The sequence below is a fragment of the Wolffia australiana genome, chromosome 19 (genome assembly GCF_029677425.1).
Source record: "Wolffia australiana isolate 7733 chromosome 19, ASM2967742v1".
In the NCBI taxonomy this organism is placed as follows: domain Eukaryota; kingdom Viridiplantae; phylum Streptophyta; class Magnoliopsida; order Alismatales; family Araceae; genus Wolffia; species Wolffia australiana.
In genome coordinates, this window is record NC_135853.1 from 4,227,067 (window position 1) to 4,247,360 (window position 20,294).

The 20,294-nt window shown below is 42.0% G+C and overlaps 3 protein-coding genes across 3 annotated transcripts; 2 read left to right on the forward strand and 1 right to left on the reverse strand.

Moving 5' to 3' along the window:
* The first annotated feature begins 3,597 nt into the window (after nt 1–3,597).
* SIP2;1 (small and basic intrinsic protein 2;1) lies at nt 3,598–16,107 on the forward strand. Its single transcript, XM_078590433.1, has 3 exons — nt 3,598–4,093; nt 14,276–14,536; nt 15,822–16,107. The coding sequence occupies exons 1-3, from the start codon at nt 3,800–3,802 to the stop codon at nt 15,975–15,977; spliced, it is 711 nt and encodes a 236-aa protein (XP_078446559.1). The 5' UTR covers nt 3,598–3,799; the 3' UTR covers nt 15,978–16,107.
* Nucleotides 5,983–14,279, forward strand: LOC144715500 (uncharacterized). The gene is made up of 2 exons (XM_078590432.1): nt 5,983–7,107; nt 7,449–14,279. The coding sequence occupies exons 1-2, from the start codon at nt 6,018–6,020 to the stop codon at nt 7,475–7,477; spliced, it is 1,119 nt and encodes a 372-aa protein (XP_078446558.1). The 5' UTR covers nt 5,983–6,017; the 3' UTR covers nt 7,478–14,279.
* A 1,796-nt stretch (nt 16,108–17,903) lies between the features above and the next one.
* Nucleotides 17,904–20,208, reverse strand: LOC144715503 (calmodulin-2). Its single transcript, XM_078590434.1, has 2 exons — nt 20,048–20,208; nt 17,904–18,447 (listed from the first exon to the last, which is right to left on the reverse strand). The coding sequence occupies exons 1-2, from the start codon at nt 20,121–20,123 to the stop codon at nt 18,074–18,076; spliced, it is 450 nt and encodes a 149-aa protein (XP_078446560.1). The 5' UTR covers nt 20,124–20,208; the 3' UTR covers nt 17,904–18,073.
* Nucleotides 20,209–20,294: the final 86 nt, after the last annotated feature.

Sequence of the window (20,294 nt, forward strand, 5' to 3'; positions counted from 1 at the left end):
CAAGGCTGGCAATGGGAATTCCTATCAGTCTGCATGACGAGTGCTCCGTTAGAAAGATTCTTCTGTGCTGGTTGTTCAGTCATCAACTACAAACATTCAAGATTGACGGTAGTGAGCGTTGAATTACTTATGACACTAAAGTGTTGGTGGTGAGCAGAAGAGGGTGAAGACACTGATATAAAGCAATCAGAAGAAGACAGGGACAAAGATCCCATGCTATGCTTTACTACTTGCTATTTTATTATTTTCTATTTAGCAGTTAATTTCATATTTAGCGGTTAATTCCATATTTTCTTCTACCATAGTGTTGGTCTCTTCCTCTTGATCTGAAAAGAGGCAAAAAAAATTTGAAGGGGATGAGTAAGATTCTTCCTCTGTGTGTTCCTGGAAAAGGTTGCAGGTTCTTCCCTCTGTATTACCATAATTGTGCTTTCTATCTCTATGCTTTTCATTTTTCTAATATATGTATCGGTCTTCTGTGCCAAAGTCAGAATTCTATTCCTTTAGCATTTTTACTCCGAATATCACCTACGCTTGAAACAAAATTCACACAAAGCAAACCGACCGACCACACCCACATTTATTCCATCTCTTCTTACTGCATTCATTTTGTGTTGAGGAAACAAATCTTCTTAACACTCATATTTATTCCACTTAGGAGAGTAATATTTAATAGACTTTTCTTTAAAAAAGTGTTAAGTTGCATGGAACAATGCTTGCAGCAGTAGCTCCCCAAAATCCAGATCTCAATCACAAACAACTTTTCATTTATGTGACATTGGTCTTCTTCACTCTTTTATTCTTACAACTGTTTGGTTGCAGGAAAATTTAGTTGTTGAAAATTTAGTTGGCCTTCCAGTTTTTGAAAACGGAGAGGTCATGGCCTTGTTAAACATTACATAATGTCCTTATGATGTTATACCACAGATGGAAAAGGCAGCGGAGCGAGGAAGTGCTATTGCTGCAGTGATAGAAGGTGTTGAACGTCAAGTCCTTTTTCAAGTCCTTGGTGAACAAGGCACTCCTGAGCTGAAAATCCATTTAATAGTAAATCAAAATGCAGTCGAAAAATTGGTGAAATTTGTGTCTTTGCTTAACTGTGAATGATTTGGGTCTGCGGGTAATATTTTGAGAGTCATACTCTATGACTTGAGACCCCAATGAAGTCCTTCCGTTTTAAACTCAGATTTGCATGATCAGTTTTTCCTGCTAATTTCGTAGACTTTTCTATGCTGATTTGATACTGACCCATCATAATATTAATTACCTTCTCAACTAATAATTTCATTATGGACTCTTCAATGCTTTCACAGGGCTTAGTATGAATTAGGAATGATAGTGGCTGAAGCGACACAACTACTTAAGAGTTTTATAGTGTTTATCGCATTAAAAAATATTTGTACAACTAATTAAGAATTGTAATGACTACTATTGATAATATTATGAATTTAAACATTAATTTTATATTATTTTTTGCCTCAGAAATGATTTAAAAAATAAATTCAAAATTTCCTATAATTTCGACGACTACTATCGATTATATTATGATTTTAACGGTTTATCTTTTTATCATGTTTGCCTTAGAAATGATTCTTCAAATTAATTAAGACTTTTTTAATATTCTATCGCTTATATTATGAATTGAAAAATGATTTTTAAAAAACCTAAGAATTTAATACATTTTTAATGATTTTTATAGATTATATTATGAATTTAACGAATAATGTTTTATTGTTCTACAAATTACAAATGGTTTTTTTTAAAAAAAATAAGAATTTACTACATTTTTAACAAATTCTGTCGCTTATATAATGAATTTAACAGTTAAGGTTTTATTGTTTTACAAATTACAAATGAATTTTAAATTAAGTAAGAAATTAATACAACTTTAAAGAATTTTATTGACAATATGATGAATTTAACGGTATAACTGATTTCTTTTTGGCATTAAAACTGATTTCCAAAGTTTTTAATGATTTTCCTTCAATTCTCACGACTTCCCTCGATCATTTTTTTAATTTAGCTGGTAATTTTATATCATTTATCGCATTAAAAATAGTTCTAAAAAATTGTTTATGATTGTGAGAATTTGTGCGCTGTGCGGTGCGAATTTCGGCATGAAACCGCACAGCACATCGCACATGCCCTTTTGAGCGTGCGAAAATTTGCACACCCGATGCAATTTTTTGCACTGCACCGCACGACCTTCCCTACTCTCACCCTCTCCCTTGCTCTCACTCTCTCCTCTCCTCTCTCCTCTCTCTCTCTCGTTCTCTCCCTGCTCTCATTCTCCTCTCTCCCTCTCTCTCTCACCCTCTCTCACGCCCTCCCTCTCTTCCTCTCTCGCGTTCTCCCTCCTTCATTCTCCCTCTTTCTCATTCTCCCTCTCTCCCCCTTTCCGTTCTCACCCTCATTCTCTCTCCCTCTCTCCCTACCTCTCTCTCTCTCCTGCATTCTCTCCCATTCTCACCCTCATTCTCTCTCCCTCTCTCCCTACCTCTCTCTCTCTCCTGCCTTCTCTCCCGTTCTCACCCTCATTCCCTCTCCCTCTCTTCCTACCTCTCTCTCTCTCTCCTGCCTTCTCTCCCGTTCTCACTTTCTTCCTATCCCTCTTGAATACTCTCCTCTCACCTGCTCCCTCTCTCCCCCTCGCAGTCCGTTTCGTTTTGCACTCTCTCCCTCTCACTTCCCCTTGTTCTTCTTTCAATCTCTCATTCTCTCTCCCTCTCTCCTCTTTCAAGCTCACACTCTCTCTCTTAGTCTTGCTCCTCTCATTCTCTCTCTCTGCTATTCTCTCCGTCTTGCGCTATCTCAGGCTAACGCTGCCATTCTCCCTATCTATCTCTTCCACTCTCTCATTGTCTCGTTCTCATTCTCTCTGTGTTTCCCTTTCACTCTTTCACTCCCTAATTGCAGTCCTGTCCCTCTTTCTCTCTCACTCTCTCATTACTGAACACTACTTCTTGACCTGAGGTGACATTCAGATGGCTTCTGGTTTGATGTGATGAGTAGACCAAGTCAACCTGACATTGACTTTCACATGGACTAGTCAACATGAATGACGTGGTGAGACCAGACCAAGACCAAGACCAGAACGGACTTCAGATTTAGGTTTAGGTATTTGGCAAAACCAAACAGCGACTGGACTGCGACCTTCCCTAGATGTGGGACTATATAAAAATTTACCAACTTAAGGTTGAGGAGCTAATTTTGTCACCATGCTCAAATTTATTCTGAGGAAACTCTTTTATCAAAAATCTAATTCTTTTGAGCATTTGTCGAGCCCTCTTCAACATTCATTTCCACCTATGTTGTATTTCTTAATTTTCAGTTAAAGGAAGATGTGAAAGAGCAAGACATATATATAAAAAGGACAAGATATAAATAATGAGACATAGAGCGATATAGAGGTAGTATTTTAATATCAGTTTCAAATAATATCCCAAACCCATCAGTAAATGTCTGTCGAGAATGCCAACCTTCTATACGTTTTTTCCTACTATTAAACTTCCGGCATAATCAATCGCCTATTACTGACATTATACATTCAAAAGCTTCATATGAAAAAAATAAAAAAATTGGCTAATACTTACGACGGATGTCAACCTCTTGTTTTCCTCATGACTGATCAAAGTTATCTTGATAAATTTTGAACGATCCCAGAAATTTCCATGCATACAATGATCAAAAGAACAGGAATTTCGCAGAAACCCAGATCACCACTGCCAAAAAACTGGAGGCTAATCGATTTCTGACTGGCGATTGGCGTCTGAAAACTGAATCTGGGAAGAAGATTTTAATGGGGGCCTCTGTCAGGCTTCTCGCTGTTGATCTGGTGATTTCTTTCGCGTGGGTCTGGGCTGGCGGGCTCGTCAAGATCGTAACTTTGAGATGTCTCGAGGCGGGTATTGTTGGGCAATCGAGTGCCGATGCTTTCAGGTATTCGTGCACTGTTCTTGTTATGTTCTTCTTCGCTTGGCTTGGGATCTTCACCAATGGCGGTTCATATAATCCGCTCACCGTCCTCTCCAATGCCGTAATCGGAGATTTTTCCAATTTCCTCTTCACCGTCCTGGGTAGGATTCCAATCCAGGTTCGCTCCTCTCTCTAAAACAAGAAAAGAAAAAAGAAATTCAGATTTTTTGGCGATGTTATGAATTGAAGATTTATCGTGTTGTTGATATGACTTTGGCGTGAATGGGCATCCGTTGGAGTTGAAAGGCTGATAGATTTGCTGTTTCGTTTCCAAATCCTTGATTATTTGAAGAATTAATATTTCTTCAATTTTTTTACCTTCCATGGACGTTTTCTGGCTTCTCTCTTGAACCTTCTTTTTTATTACTTGCTGATGTATACCATTGCAGTAAATGAATGTGTGATCTTACGTTTTTTATGTGACAGAATTGAAGCCTGGCTTCTTTTCAAGAAATTCTCTGAGTGCCCTTGTGACAGGATCTTGGGTAGAAACAAGAACTGAATGTCAGGAATAGTGGTCGCCCCTTCCAGATGACGATATCGGATGCCGATAACGGGAACGATATGGAATTAAAAAATCCCATGTGTGCCTGAATCGATGTCCCCATATTGGGTGTCGGCATCGGATATCGGTTGTTACAGTACAGCTATTATATTGATATCCATCCTGATACCTGCTTCTTGAGGTTTGGATGCTGATATTGGATATCGGACATGGTTATATGGTGGATATCAGATTTTGCGATAACCGCCGTATAACGTTTATTATATTTTTATAGTATTAGATTAATTCTTCATATCATGAAGCACAAACATAAAGTTCCCTAATGTGAGTAAGAGAGACTGTCTTTTTCTCACACACTCTCTATCTCTCTCAAATCGTCCACGGTCCAAGTCTAACGTTTGGGCTTTGAAGTCCTCTGCTACTTCCTCTCTTTCTCTATCTGTTTCTCACTCTCTTGCTATCATATCTCTGTAAATCTGTTTCTCCCTATGTCTCTCTCTCTCTCTCTGTTCTCTCTATCTCTCTATTTCTCTCTCTCTCTCTCCCTGTTTGGTCAACCTATGTAATGACCATAGAGGAAATAGAGAGCGAGAGAAACATCTGTAATGCTCGGTCAATGTATTTAATCTGCCTGTTTCTCTCTCTCTATTCAGTATTCACTAGAGAATTGACAGGGGTTTATATGAGAGTTCTTATTTTTAATTTTTTTTGATACGGGACATTTTGGACTCAATCGTCTGCTACTTTCCAATATCAGAGATCTGATATCTGATATCTTGTATTGAGATTTGACTGGGGTTTATATTAGAGTCATTATTATTATTATTTTTTGATACGGGACATTTTGGCCTCAATCGTCTGCTACTTTCCGATATCAGAGATCTGATATCTGATATCAGGTATTGATATTTCTCATTTTCTAAATGACAGAGATGTGTCCTGATATCCAATATGTCCTACAGTCCCTGTTGACATTATTTTCTCTTCTCCTCTCTTTGTCTTAGCCCATTAAGGGCCCTATCTCTAATTAGCCCATTAGGGCTCCCTATAAAACCCTTGTAATCCCGTTGTTTCAGTATCAAGAATTTAGCTTTCTTGTTTTCATGGTATCAGAGCCATAACTATAACCCTAATCCCGGCGCGTGGTGTGCCGTTCTCGGCGGTCTTCTCCCGGCCGTCTTCAAGCACTCCTCCTCCTTCTGCGAGTGGCCGACTCTGCATCCTGCGCAGAGTCTTCTGTGCACACAGAATCGATCGACTGCGCGCCAGGGCTGCTTCGCGCGGCCTATTCTGTGTGCTACGCTGCTGTTTGAGCGGCGATTGTGCGCTCAGCGGCTGCCTCCGCGCCAATTTTGTGCATTGAACGGTTGCCTTTGTGCGGCGATTCTGTGCATCGGGCGTCTGTCTTCGTCGCGGCAGATTTTGCGTGCGAAAGGGCTGTGTGCTGAATCATCACATGCATGCGCAAAGCCTTTCTCGGTGCAATCGCCTCACGTGTGCAGACCGTCTTTGGATTCTTTATCTGGGTGCATTCAAGATGTCCATGGAGAATCCTACGGATGGTGTTCGTCCAGACGTCCAGGCCTCTGATGTGACGCCGGGATCTACGTCATCCAGTCGTGATCGATCGCCTACTACACCGGCGCCTTCTCTTGAACCAGGAAATTGGTCTGCCTCGACTGGACCGTTCTCTTTGCCCGAGATGCCTCCTGACGGAATGTTCACTGGCTTCAACTTGCTTCAATGGCGCCAGTATGTTCAGATTACCCTTAAGGGTCGTCTGATGCGCCATTTGCTTGAGGACGGACCACCCAGAACGGATCCCAAGTATTACGACTGGTTGGATGTTGAAGGGGTGGTTCACCGCTGGCTATTAGACAGCATTTCACCCAACCTCAAAGGTGAATTTCTGTCTCTTGAGTCTGCCCGAGCTGTGTGGGAAGCGGCCCTTGATAGCCACTCCAAGAAGCATAATATTGCCACGCTGTATGAGCTAGTACATCGGGCCGTCAATCTGCGTCAAGGTGACATGACTGTCATGGAGTACAGCACTGAACTCATTTCTCTCTGGAATGAGATCGATCACTACATGCCTCCAGACCCTCATTCAGTGGATCGAAAATACACTCTTCAACTTCGGGTTTTTCAGCTCATACACCGGGAGAAAGAGCTTTCCTTCAAGGATGCGCTCCGCAGTGCGAGAATTGAAGAATCACGCTTTCAGCAGACCCAGACCACGGCTTCAGCACTTGTAGCACACTCGTCTTCCTCCACGCGTCCCTTGATGACGATCACACCAACTGGAGCAGGAGCTTCGCCTCGTGGTCCGTCTACTCGGACTGAGGAATCCTCCAAAGGTGATCCTTCCCTTTTCTGCAATTACTGCAAAAAGAGGGGTCACTCTAAGGAGACGTGCTTTAAGCTTCAACGGAAGCGAATCCAACAGAGCAATCTCGCTACTGTCGCCCCTTCTGTCAGCCAAGTGCCAGCGCCTGGTCAAGTGCCTATGCCTTGTGGTCTTCTCCCGACGAATGCCTCTCCTCCCGGCCTTACACCTGAAGAAGTGGAACGTCTTCGGCGATTGCTTGATCCTCCCGTCGTGGACTCTTGCTCTCTAGCCCATGCAGGTACGTCCACCATTCCTTCTACACCTCCATCAACTTCTGGAAACTCTCCATCATCATCCACTTGGCTTCTTGATTCCGGTGCTACGGCTCACATGACACCCAATCCTCGAGCTTTTGTGACTTATCAACCCGTTTCCGGCTCCTCCAAAGTTAAAACGGCTTCCGGCGATCTTCTCACTGTGGCTGGGATTGGTCGTGTGGCTCTCTCTTCTTCGATGAACCTCACTCAAGTCCTTCATGTTCCCCGTCTTGCTCATCATCTTCTCTCTTTATCTCGCCTTGTTCGCGATCTAAACCACGATCTTACATTCACTCCTAATGCCTGTTTTTATCGTGATAAGGTGTCAGGGAGGACGATTTCCATTGCTGAGGAACATGAAGGCCTCTATCTCATTCGATATCCTTCGTCCCCCCTTGCTATTGCTGCCGCTGCTGTTTCCCTTTCGGCATCTCATGAGCGTTTGTGGCTTCTCCATCGACGTCTCGGCCATCCATCTTTTGCTACTCTTTATCGTTTATTTCCAAAACTCTCTTTCAAGGTCATTCTGTAGACCGCTTTGTTTGTGACGCTTGTCGAGTTGCTAAACATCATCGTACCACATATCCTATTTCTTCTTCTCATTTGACGACTCCTTTCTCTCTCATTCACACCGACGTGTGGGGACCATCCCCTGTTCATAGCACTTCCGGTGCTCGGTGGTTATGCGTTTTCATTGATGACGCTACTCGTTTCACGTGGGCCTATCTATTGAAGAATAAATCTGAGATATCTCTTGTTATTCCCCAATCCTATTCTCTAATTCAAACCCAATTCTCTACCTCCATTCGTCGCTTCTGCTCCGACAATGCTAGAGACTATGTCAACTCCACGTTAAGCACTTTCTTTCAAGAAAACGGCATTATCCATGAAACCACGTGTCCATACACACCCCAGCAAAATGGTGTTGCAGAACGAAAATTCCGTCACATTTTTTAAATGACTCGGAGCCTTTTATTTCACATGCATGTGCCAAAGTATTTTTGGGGTGAAGCTGTCTTAACCGCCATTCATCTTCTCAACCGTCTTCCGTCTCGAGTGCTTGATTATTCTACTCCCATTGCCTGTCTCCAGCATTCCTTCCCAATTATTTCTCTTCGAACCAATCTTACCCCTCGTGTCTTTGGGTGCGTTTGCTTTGCGCCTAACCACCATCTTGGTCGTGATAAGCTTGATCCTCGTGCCATCCAATGTGTATTCGTTGGCTATTCTTCCACCCAAAAGGGTTATCGATGTTATCATCCCCCCTCTCGTCGATTTATCGTCACCAAGGATGCTACCTTTGACGAATTCACTCCGTATTACCCCTCTTCTTCTCCAGTTTCACCTTCTTTACCACCTTCGTCAGATCCTCTTGAATTTCTTATTCTCCCTCACACATCTACTTCTTCACCAGTCTCCAGTCCTTCCCCGCCTGTTCCTCCCGACGAGCCTCCACTTGCTAACACCTCGCCCTCCGATCCTTTGCCCGCACCACTCTCGGATCCTCCTGTCCCTTCCGTGGCTCCTTCTCCAGTCCTTACCGACGATTCATTCTCTGCTCCATTGAATCCTCCTGCAGCTTCCCTATCGGATTCATCTATTCCTCTCTCTGGTGTTCCTTTACCTATCCGCCATTGCCCGCCCGAAAAACGTTATGGTCTCACTCTTGCTCATCGCAAGCCTCGTGTTCCTCCCACTCCCGAAGCTCCCTCATCCTCCTCCGCCAATCCTCCAGAAAATCCTTCATTAGCCCTGGTGTCTTGCCCTCATCCTTCCCCATTGTATCCATTAGAAGCGTCTATCTCATCTCATCGCCTCTCCCCATCCTACCATGCTCTTCTCACCTCCCTTGACGCTATCTCCCTTCCGAAGACGGTGGACGTTGCCCTATCGCTCTCTCATTGGCGTCGGGCTATGGAGGAGGAGCTCCACGCACTCGCTTTAAATGATACATGGGATCTGGTTCCTCTACCGCCGAGCAAGCACTTGGTTGGCAGTCGTTGGGTTTATGCTGTCAAGCACAATTCCGATGGCTCTATTGAAAGGCACAAGGCACGTGTTGTGGCGCAAGATTATCACACAGCAATATGGCATTGATTATCAGGAAACATTTGCTCTTGTAGCCAAGATGAACACTGTCCGGATTCTCTTGGCCCTTGCTGCAGACCGTAGCTGGATATTGCAGCAGTACGATGTCAAGAACGCTTTTCTTCATGGTGACTTGAATGAGGAGATCTATACGGCCTTACCTCCTGGATATGCCTCCTTAGTGCCGTCTACTCCGAGTTCGGTTGTGTGTCGGCTGAAGAAAGCGTTGTACGGTTTGAAGCAATCTCCTCGTGCTTGGTTTGGCCGTTTCACCATGGCCATGAAGCACCGGGGACACCGCCAGTGTAATGGAGATCACACCCTCTTCTACCGTCATTCCACGTCAGGGGGAGTTGCTATTCTTCTTGTGTACGTGGATGACATTATCATCACAGGTGATGATACGGAGACCATTACTTAGCTGGCTATGTATCTGTCTTCGAAGTTTGCTATTCGTCATCTTGGTCCGTTACGGTATTTTCTTGGTATCGAGGTGGCTTATTCTTCGAGTGGGATTTTCATCTGTTAGCGGAAATATACGGTGGACCTTCTTTGTGAGCTTGGAAAGGAGGACTCCAAGCCTATTTCGACGCCGATTGATGCGAATCATCGACTTGGTGCTGATGCAAATGAAGATCTTGCTGAGCCCGGACAGTATCGAAGACTTGTGGGCAAACTGATTTATCTCACCCACACCCGTCCCGACATTGCCTATTCAGTGGGTGTTCTTAGTCAGTTTATGCAAAACCCTCGAATAAGCCATCTTCATGCTGCCCATCGACTCCTTCGTTTTCTGAAGGGCACCATTGGCCGTGGACTGTTGTTTCGTCGTCACAGTGGTCTGCGCCTAGAAGTCTACACTGATGCAGATTATGCAGGGTCTGTGGTTGATCGCCGGTCTACCTCTGGGTACTGCACTTTCTTGGGAGGCAATCTTATTACTTGGAGGAGTAAGAAACAGAAAGTGGTATCCCGATCAAGTGCTGAAGCGGAGTTCCGTGCCCTTGCGCATGGTCTTTGTGAAGCACTTTGGATTACCAAGCTTCTTCGCGAGCTACGGTGTCCAGTTTCTTCTCCTGTTCAGCTGTTTTGTGACAACAAATCGGCTATCAGCATTGCTCATGATCCCGTCCAGCATGATCGTACAAAGCACATTGAGATTGATCGACATTTCATTAAAGAGAAGCTTGAGTCGGGAAATTTCTGCACGCCATGTGTTCCGTCAACTGACCAACTTGCAGACATCTTCACCAAAGGGCTTCATGCCCCTAGGTTTGAGGAGCTCTGTGTCAAGCTGGGTGTGGAAAACATCCACGCTCCAGCTTGAGGGGGAGTGTTGACATTATTTTCTCTTCTCCTCTCTTTGTCTTAGCCCATTAAGGGCCCTTTCTTGTTTTCAGTTCCAATATCCATCCCGACATCTGATACTGTCATCTGAAACCGTCTTTATTTTCCTGGATATCAAATACTGGAGTGTCTAATAACTGATATGGGGACAGATATTGGAGCGCAAACACTGATGGGAGATGTGGAATACCTGGCATTCGAGAGACAATAATGTTTCTACCTCAACATTGTCATAGTGGAGGAGGATGAGAAGAGCCAACTTAGGAGGTGGAAGTAGTGCCTTTGAGGATTCACCTGAGAGGAGCTGGAGCGCATTCAATTGGCTCAAACATTCTCAAATTCTGTGCTGGACTAAACACCTCATATAATTCTCCGAATATGGGGCACTATGAGTGTTGGACCTCATTGACAGAGGAGCAGCAGATAATTTTATTTGCAAAGATCTCGTGAGAAGCCTTGGTTTTACAGTGTTACAGATGATAGAGCTCTTTACAATCGCATTAATGATGGATACAAACAAACATTATCTTATGTCTTCAAGAGAATCTAGCTCAATCCACTGGGACTTGGTGCTGTAGAAGAGTTTTCACCCATCCTGCTAGGGCTGAAAAACTTCATCTTGCACATTGAATGGTTGGGTAACCTGTGATGGGTCCACCTCTATTATGTTCAAGATGGCTGTCAGACTGGACAATATTTACTATTTGTTAGAGGTTGACCCTAACTATGCAGATAAGAAGTCTCCCAAAAGTAGATGCCCAAGGTACTTCATAACCATCTTACTGCATAGTTTGAGCCAATGCTGCAATGGTGGAAGCGGAAAATGCCACGTAGATCCATGAACATCGACTCTGCTGCATTTTTTTCCAAGCCTTTTAAATGTCATCAACACTCTCTCCTCCAAGAGACATCGAAAACTGTATTCGATTTAGTTTCAGGCGCCCAGCCAATCAACAGAAGACCATATAGTTAATCACACTTTTAAATAAAAATATCAAAATATTAACTTGGAAAATGTTGGAATCCGGTCTCATCCAGCACTCACAAAGGCTGTTTGCCAGGCTGGTCTTGCTGGTAAAGACGAAAGGTGGAAGTTGACACGTTTGTGTCGACTTCCAGGTGCTAAAGTGTCAAGGAGCAAGACCGCCGGCCCATATCTGTCGACAAATTTATCAGAGGAGCTCCATGGCTAGAGAATCTTCTCTTAACTGGAATTAAAGTCCAGTACCACCAGCTGTGTATGTCCGAAAACGACAATCTGAGCATCCTTCTTTCTGTTTCCACCATGGCCATTACAAGTTCCAGTTCATGCTGTTCAGCCTGTCAAAGGTCATGGATACACTTCAATCCCTGATGAACAAGGTATTCTTGGCTTTTCAGCAGCAGTTCATCTTCTAAAATTTGACAAAATTTTGGTGTACAGTGGTACTCCTGAGCAACACAATCCAGCTAAGACCTTTATGTCAACCAGAGGAAGGCATAACAGTATACCAGAAGAAGATCAGGGCAGTTATTTCTTGGACTGGCAGGATACTACCATAGGGCTCTGGTAGGTATGTAGCTATCACTTCCCAACTCATGCTATGACTGAAGAAAGAAAATTTGCGTGGTCTGCCCCAGTGAAGTCACCATTGTCCACCATGCTGATTATTGCATTCCCATGTTTTAATTAACTCTTCACCATGGAGATGGACGCCTGCAGAGAGGGTATCGGTGCAGTGTTGACTCAGCAAACATGACTGATTGAATTTCTCAGACAGGGCTTCCCCAGGCTACAAAGACTAAATTGGCTTCTGAGAGGGGGAGTAGGTCATAATTGTTGACACTGCCCCATCAGAACAGCAAGTGGTCAGTGATACTGATGAGCTATTCTTTTGATATTTGCTACAAGGAGGGTAGACGCTACCAAGAAGTGGATGCCCTTATGTCTCACCTCACTTTTGGAGAGATGTCCTTCCATGTGGACTTAGGTAGCATTGAGGAATACAAGGTGTAAGTCCTGCGAATAATTTCTTGATCAAATTTCTGAATATAGCTTACACGAGGTCCAAATCTGCACCATCATGAAATACATAGGGGGCTACCAGATTTGTTAGAAATACAAAGCTCCCTGTTCCAATCATGGAGGTCAGTTGTCTGTATTTCTTCAAGGGACTCCAAAATCATGACATTTTGATTCTGTTTTGGTTGTGGCGGAACGACTCAGCAAGTATGATCATTTCCTACCACTCAAACACCCTTTCTCTGCAAAATTGATGGCTGAGTCCTTTTGCAAGAAAATTTCTTGGGGATTGTAATTACCCACGTTTTCTGGTAGGAACTCCATAAAATACAATGTAGATATTTATGCAGGGGGGGTGGTATAGCGGGTGGAATCTGACTGCCAGATAGAAGGGGTGAATAGGAGTTTGGAGGCTTGCCTCCATAATTTTACCATGGGTCAACCCACCACCAGGAGCAACTGTCTGATACGGCTCTTTCGAGAACTTACCAACGCAAACAGCATAGGTGAAATGTCGGGCCACGTGCAGGGCACACCCACACCAGTTTAAACTTCTGAAGGTGGGAAGTTGTGTCTATAAATAAAGAAGATCTGGAAGGAGAGGGCGAGTCTTGAAACAGTTACAAGGGGTGGAGATTCTCTTGGTTGGGAAGGAGGAGAAGTCGATCCAACTGATCCTCATTTCTGCAAGCGAGGGGGATTACCTATCCAGATTCTCCTAGGGTGGTTATCGTTCATCTCTGCGTCATCAGTTCGTCGTCGCCAAATCATCTTTGTGTGTTTTTCCCTGCAGGATTCTTTCGTTTCCTATATATTTATACGAAGGATTTGATGTCACATATTCTGGATTTCTTTTGATTCTCACTCATTGTCAACTCTTGTTGATTCAATTCAGATTAGTTTGTTTATGTCAGCTATATCTGAGGGAGTCGTAACACTGTCTGCACTGGGTGGAGTTTTCTTATAACACACCTAATTACAGTTCCATAAATTTGTTGCCTTTTCGTGCCATATATGGTCATACCCCTGCCACTAATGACCTAAAGATACCCCAAGTCACCCATTGATGAGTGGACAATCTCCTCCAATACATTGATGAAATGATCCACTTCCTACAAGAGAACCTCCATGTCATTCAAGACCTAATTCAGCGGGTTTCTAAACCCATATTGCCTAGATGCTATTTTGAGGTCAGGGAATGGCTACTACTAAAGATCCAACCATATTTTCTTGAGCCACATGAAAAATCAGAAATTGGCACCCAAATTCTAGGGGGAACTACTGCCTCACTGCCTGAGAGGGACCTGCAACTCACGGCTGACCGACTTGATTTGCGTGGGACCATTAATATCCATCTTGTTTTTTCATATTTCTCTTACCCAGGTTTATGGGATTGACAGTGAGTCGCGAAGTTAACCATGAATTAATTGGGTGAGGACCTGGTTTGGGCACTCCAGCCATAGTTAATTGGAACTACTCGCCAGTCTCCCCAGGGGTTGTAGCTGTTGATTAAGTGGGTGAATTTCTAGCTGACAATAATTTGTGGGAAGCCGAAGCTGATCTCCAATGCCAATTTCCAACTTTCCATCTTGAGGGCAAGATGTCAGTGGAGGGCACATCCTGATTCCACTATCGATTATCTTCTGTTTGGGCATCGCTTATAATTATTGTGGGTGAACGTACTTCTAACTCAGGGGTTTGGACACTTACAGGTCGTGGGATCTATGATTGCCGTTGGAACAATAAAGGAAATATTCCCTGAGGTGGGCCGGGGGCCAAAGCTAAATGTGGACATTCATCAGGGGGCATTGACAGAAGGTCTTCTTACTTTTACAGTCGTTATCGTCTCCCTGGGTCTCAAGCAGAGGGATCCGAGAAGTTTCTTCATGAAAACATGGATTCAAAGTATTTCCAAGTTGTCCCTTCATATCCTGGGATCTGATTTGACAGGAGGATGCATGAACCCTGCTTCCGTAAGTGATTCCTTTGAGGCCCTTGCAATGTTGTTTGTGTACTATTTCCTTTTTTTACTTTTTCTTCATTTTTAAAAGATTATTTTTAAATGTTCCTTCTTAATTTTGGCAGTTATTTCAGTTTTAAAGAGTCAAATCATTTCTGCTTTGCATTCAATACTTGTCTCAATCAATTTATTCTCCTACTAGAAGCATCCATGACTTGACTTGACGTGAAAATGATGCAAAGCATTTTTCCACTAGAAATTTGTTTGTTTGATTGTTTCCAAGACATCTAAGTTTCAGACTTCCTTTCAAAAAATATTTAAGATTCAGAATATTTTTTTTATGATTTTTTTTTACAATATTAGTTGTGACATTCAACTTTATATCCCATGTGGAAATTCGCTGTAAACTTATCTAACAAAGTTGGAGTAATTTTATAGATCATATGGAGGGTAATAAAACTAATTAAAATTTCTGGTTGAAGGTTGGAAATCTCTTCACTGGAGAGGGTTGGCCGGCATTTTATAATACTAATTAAAATTTGTGAATCTTATTAGTGAGAGGATGGGTATTAGATCAACACTGAGGAGAGGGATGGAGAGGATTGGGCAGAGTGGATACTGCAGGACGAAGAAGAGCAAGTGGAATGTACATCGTCATTGGATATGGATAAGTGGCACCATGGACTTCACTGGGGAAGAGATATGGGAATGAACACAACTTCTGTTACTTCTTGTCTGTCCTCCCCAAAGGAGACTACATCTGTTGAAAGGAAAAATATCTTAAATACCTCTAGCAAGTAAGATGACAGAAATGCCCCTCTTGACAAATGACTAGAATGCCCTATATAGGATCGAGGTTGTATCAATACCTTAGTCAAGATTCTTACTCTGCTATTAGATGAACATGGGTGAAACTCTTTGACATAGGGGATAGCTAATATGACCTAGGTCAAGTTTAATTTTATTTATGCATTTATAACGTAAACATATTCAAAATATAATATTCTTAGTTTTACCATATTGATTTCTTAATATACTTTCCCTATTATTATTTATATTATATGATTTTTGTAGTCATTCATCGTTCGGAAGTTTCCATTCAGGAAACTAAATATTGAAATATGATAATTTTGACTTAATAAATTTGTGGTACTTCAATATTATATGATCTAGTTAACAAAAATGTGATATTTCAATATCCATTAAGTGTTTAATATTCTTGACTTGCGTTCCATTTCATAACTTGATCAAACAAAAACATTGAGAATTAAACTTTTTTGGGGTTACCTCATGCTCAGGCATTTGCATGGGCTTATCATGTTGGGGGGAAGCACACGTCGAGGGAGCATCTTGTCGTCTATTGGTTGGCCCCAATTGAGGCCACATTGCTCAGCATCTGGATCTTCAGATTGATTGTTGGATCCCAGAGAGGAAATAAGACAAAAAAAGACTAGACCCCAAGGGATCATATCTCTGATCTTGATCCTGTGATTTCTTATAAGTTTTTGTTCAGAAATTTTATAATCTTTTTTTTTTTAAGAAATCAGAAATTGTATAAGCTATGAAAGCTTACTCATTGAAACTTCTTCTAGGCAGGTGTTTTTCTTGTAAAAAGATGGCGGCAATTGGGTTTGAACAAATATCTCTGATCTTGATCCTGTGATTTCTTATAAGTTTTTGTTCAGAAATTGTATAATCTTTTTTATTTTAAGAAATCAGAAATTGTATAAGCTATGAAAGCTTACTCATTGAAACTTCTTCTAGGCAGGGGTTTTTCTTGTAAAAAGATGGCGGCAATTGGGTTTGAACAAATATCTCTGATCTTGATCCTGTGATTTCTTATAAGTTTTTGTTCAGAAATTGTATAATCTTTTTTATTTTAAGAAATCAGAAATTGTATAATCTATGAAAGCTTACTCATTGAAACTTCTTCTAGGCAGGGGTTTTTCTTGTAAAAAGATGGCGACATGGGTTTGAACAAATAGTTACTGGTTGAAAAATTAGAATAATTGACCTAAAGAGATCTTCAATGTTATAAGAAAAAGAAGTATAATGAGAAGATTACATTGGGAAGCCATCCAGAGCCGAGTTTCTCTGGTTAAAAGATGGCCCCCATTTATTTTCTGAAGTCCACAAGTTGATGAGACTATCGAATCACCCAAAGAACTTTTAAATTTGACTGGAGTAGGAAGTGGAGGACTGAAAGGGGACCAGGCTGGTCGGTCCTGTACTTTCCATGATCATATTAATTATTAATTTCAGGTTGGTCACTGATTTCGGGTGATCTTAAAAAAATCATTTTGAAACCTCTACTAAACTGGTTCTAACAAGTTTTCAACACCGATTTTGTGGGAGTTGATATTTTGGAACTTCTTCAGAACTGAGCTTTCCAGCTGTAGACATTGCAGGAATTGAAAATTTGGAGTTTCTTTCAGGTGGGTTCCACAGGAAAGAAGATTGAAACTTCTAAATTTAGTGAGTAAATGACGTTGTCTGATGAGAAAATTGGCTCTTTCCACCATCTTCAGAACTGAGGTTTTCGTATTTAAAGATTTGCTCTGAATTGGTTTCAAGAAGCCCAACAAATGGATTAAGTAATCTGAAGAAATCAAAGTGAAATTTAATGATTCTTCAAAAAGTGATCTGAATCGATGTGCAAAAAATCATTAATCTGACGAACTGACATAATCAAGCCATCAAATGAACATACCGATTTTATGAGGTTGTTATCATTTTGAGACAACTTCAGAAGTTGTACAAGTCTGGTTAAGGATCTAGAGCTCCCAATTGTTGACTTATGCCTTAAGTTGGTGGGATGGTTAAGGCATTTCGTGCACTTTCACATTTTGCAGGAGTTGAGTTTCTCACTAGAAAATCTACAATTAAATTGGAGGGAGAGGCTGGAAAGGAATTTTAGAGATATGATTTAAGAGGTCATATATATAAATAGAGAGAGACAGAGAGAAATATATAGCGAGAGAGAAAGAGGAGGAGAGAGGGAATGAATTTGTGAGAGATTGGAGGCAGTTTAAGATGGAGGATGGCCAACACATGAGATAAAGAGAAGGTAATGAGAAAAAGAGGGTATGGGGTTGAAAGAATGAGAGAAAATTACATATTTATACACGGACAATCACAAATATATTCATATTGTTGGCAGGAAATGGTGGAGTTGAAGATCATGCCACAGAAAAAAAAGAAAAGTAATGCCCTTCCTACCAGCTATAGCTTTTAAAAAGTAGTCCGTCCTAAAACTTTAACACATATACCTACATTTTTTTACACCGAAATATATAGGCTAAGGTTGTAACATAACAAGCCAAGAATAACGGACAATCCAGTAAAAAAAAGGAAAAGTGAAGGGACAGTAACAAGTTAGCTACCACAAACATCTGAAACTGAGCCATACGAAAAATCTGCTGGGAAACATAGTATTCAGAGATAAAACAAGTAATTATGATAGAAACAACCTCAGGAATGCATGATGTGCCACCGCAGCCTCTTCTTCTTCCTCTTCTTCATCTGCCCGTACGAGGAAAAACAAGCCCCATCACTTGGCCATCATGACCTTGACAAACTCCTCATAGTTGATCTGCCCATCACCATCCACATCAGCTTCCTTGATCATCTCATCAACCTCCTCGTCGGTGAGCTTCTCGCCGAGGTTAGTCATCACGTGACGGAGCTCGGCGGCGGAGATGAACCCATTCTGGTCCTTGTCGAACACACGGAAGGCCTCCTTGAGCTCCTCTTCGGAGTCTGTGTCCTTCATCTTCCTCGCCATCAAGTTCAGAAACTCGGGGAAATCAATCGTCCCATTGCCATCGGCATCGACCTCGTTGATCATGTCCTGGAGTTCAGCCTCTGTTGGGTTCTGTCCCAGAGATCTCATCACTGTCCCCAGCTCCTTGGTGGTAATGCAGCCTGCCAGGAGTTGAGACCTCAGTCAACACAATTATTTTCAACATCAGTCAATGTAAAAAAGATGTAGGTTCTCACTAATATCGTTACACTAAATTTTAATCCCCACAGTTTTGTAGACTTCTGTAAGCAAGGAATGGATTTTGTAGAAGTTTCGATATTTCTATGACTTTTATAAGCACAAAAAAAGATGTGGAAACCAGAAAATGGTTTCTGCCTTACATCGTGGAAAGAAATCAGAATCCTCACGTATTTTGTCTTTCAAAAGAATAAAAAACCGAAATATATATAAATAGAGATTTCATAGTTCCACCTTATTAATACAGTTCATTGTTCTACGACAGAATTTGAAATAAGATGACTTTAGGTAGTTTTAACACAAACGAGAGCACAAAAATAATCATCACGGATGTCGACACCAAAAAATGAGACAACAAGGTATCATGAAAATAGCTTCGCGTTCTTGGCGTCGTCAATATCAAAAATAATTTGAAATCAAAACATTCAATACGACGAGACGAAACGACAGCCCAAAAAAACTTGATCTCATAATAAATTAACCTAAATTTCGCAGAGAAAGAGCGAGCATAGATGCATCTAACAAAACAATGGATCTTGCAATCAGGTTACCTGGATCACTAGATTGTCTTAATATTGAAACAACAGAGGAAACGGGTGCTCAGCACACGAGCGCACTAAGGTCAGAGATCAAATGATGGATTCAACAGACGATCCCAAGATTCCGGATCAGATACCACGAATCATATACCTACCGGATTAAAAGGGAAAGAAAATAATCATCGGGCATCGATAAAAGACACTCTTTTACATGAGCCAATATAACCTCTTAGATTAAACGGTGGATTCAACGGACGATCCCAACAAACAAGATCAGAATTTATGAATCACTAGCCGATTCGATGAAAAATGAAAAAAAATAAAGGTCGGGCACCGAAAAAAGGCACACTTTTACACACGCCGATGTTACCTCTTAGACCAGAGCGCAAACTATGGATTCAACGAACGATCCCAACAAGCAAGACCACATACCATGTATCACAACTCGATTCGATGAAAAGGGAAATAAAATAACCGTCGGGCACCGAAAAAGGGCACATTTTTACACAGGCCAAGGTTACCTCTTAGATCAGAGTCCAAACGAGGGATCCAAAGGGCGATCCCAACAAAAAAGATCAGATACCATGAATCACAAACCGATTCAAAGAAAAATGAAATGAAATAAAATAAATATCGGGCACCGATGCAGGGCACATTTTTACACACGCCAAGGCTATCTCTTGGGTCCAGCAGACGACCCCAACAAACAAGATCAGATACCATGAATCAAAAGCCGATTCGATTAAAAATAACAGAAAATAAACGCCGGGCACCGATAAAGGGCACAAATTTCCCACCAAGATGTCATCTTTTCCGCCCTGAAACTGTTCAAACCAACAAACACTGCCAAAAATAGAGCCAAATTTCCACGAAATCAACCGGCAGCAAAGAACACAACGCCTTCCTTCCGGAAAACAACCGACATCAGATTCCACGCAAATAGGGAAAAAAAAGCGGAAACGATGAAATAATCGACGAATCCGACCATCTCCGTCCTTGTCGAACAAGCTGAAGGCTTCCTTGAACTCGGAGATCTGGTCGTCGGTGAGCTGGTCCGCCATTCCGCTCCCTTCCGACGATTTCCCTGCGAGAAAACTGGAGAAACGATCCGACGAAATTGACGCGACAACCTCCAAGGTCACAACGGATATATATATACTTCCCCCAACCTCGCACTTTTCCACAAAAGCCCTTCTCAACAATTATCAATACGATCCTGCCCCTTGCCTCAC

Bases quoted from the DNA above. Each gene is read 5' to 3' on its own strand.
- LOC144715500 (XM_078590432.1), top strand. From the start codon at position 6,018: ATGTCCATGGAGAATCCTACGGATGGTGTTCGTCCAGACGTCCAGGCC. The intron at 7,108-7,448 runs GTACGTCCACCA...TATCGTGATAAG, and splicing joins TTGCTCTCTAGCCCATGCAG to GTGTCAGGGAGGACGATTTC.
- LOC144715503 (XM_078590434.1), bottom strand. From the start codon at position 20,123: ATGGCGGACCAGCTCACCGACGACCAGATCTCCGAGTTCAAGGAAGCC. The intron at 18,448-20,047 runs GTCGGATTCGTC...AACTCCTGGCAG, and splicing joins GTTCGACAAGGACGGAGATG to GCTGCATTACCACCAAGGAG.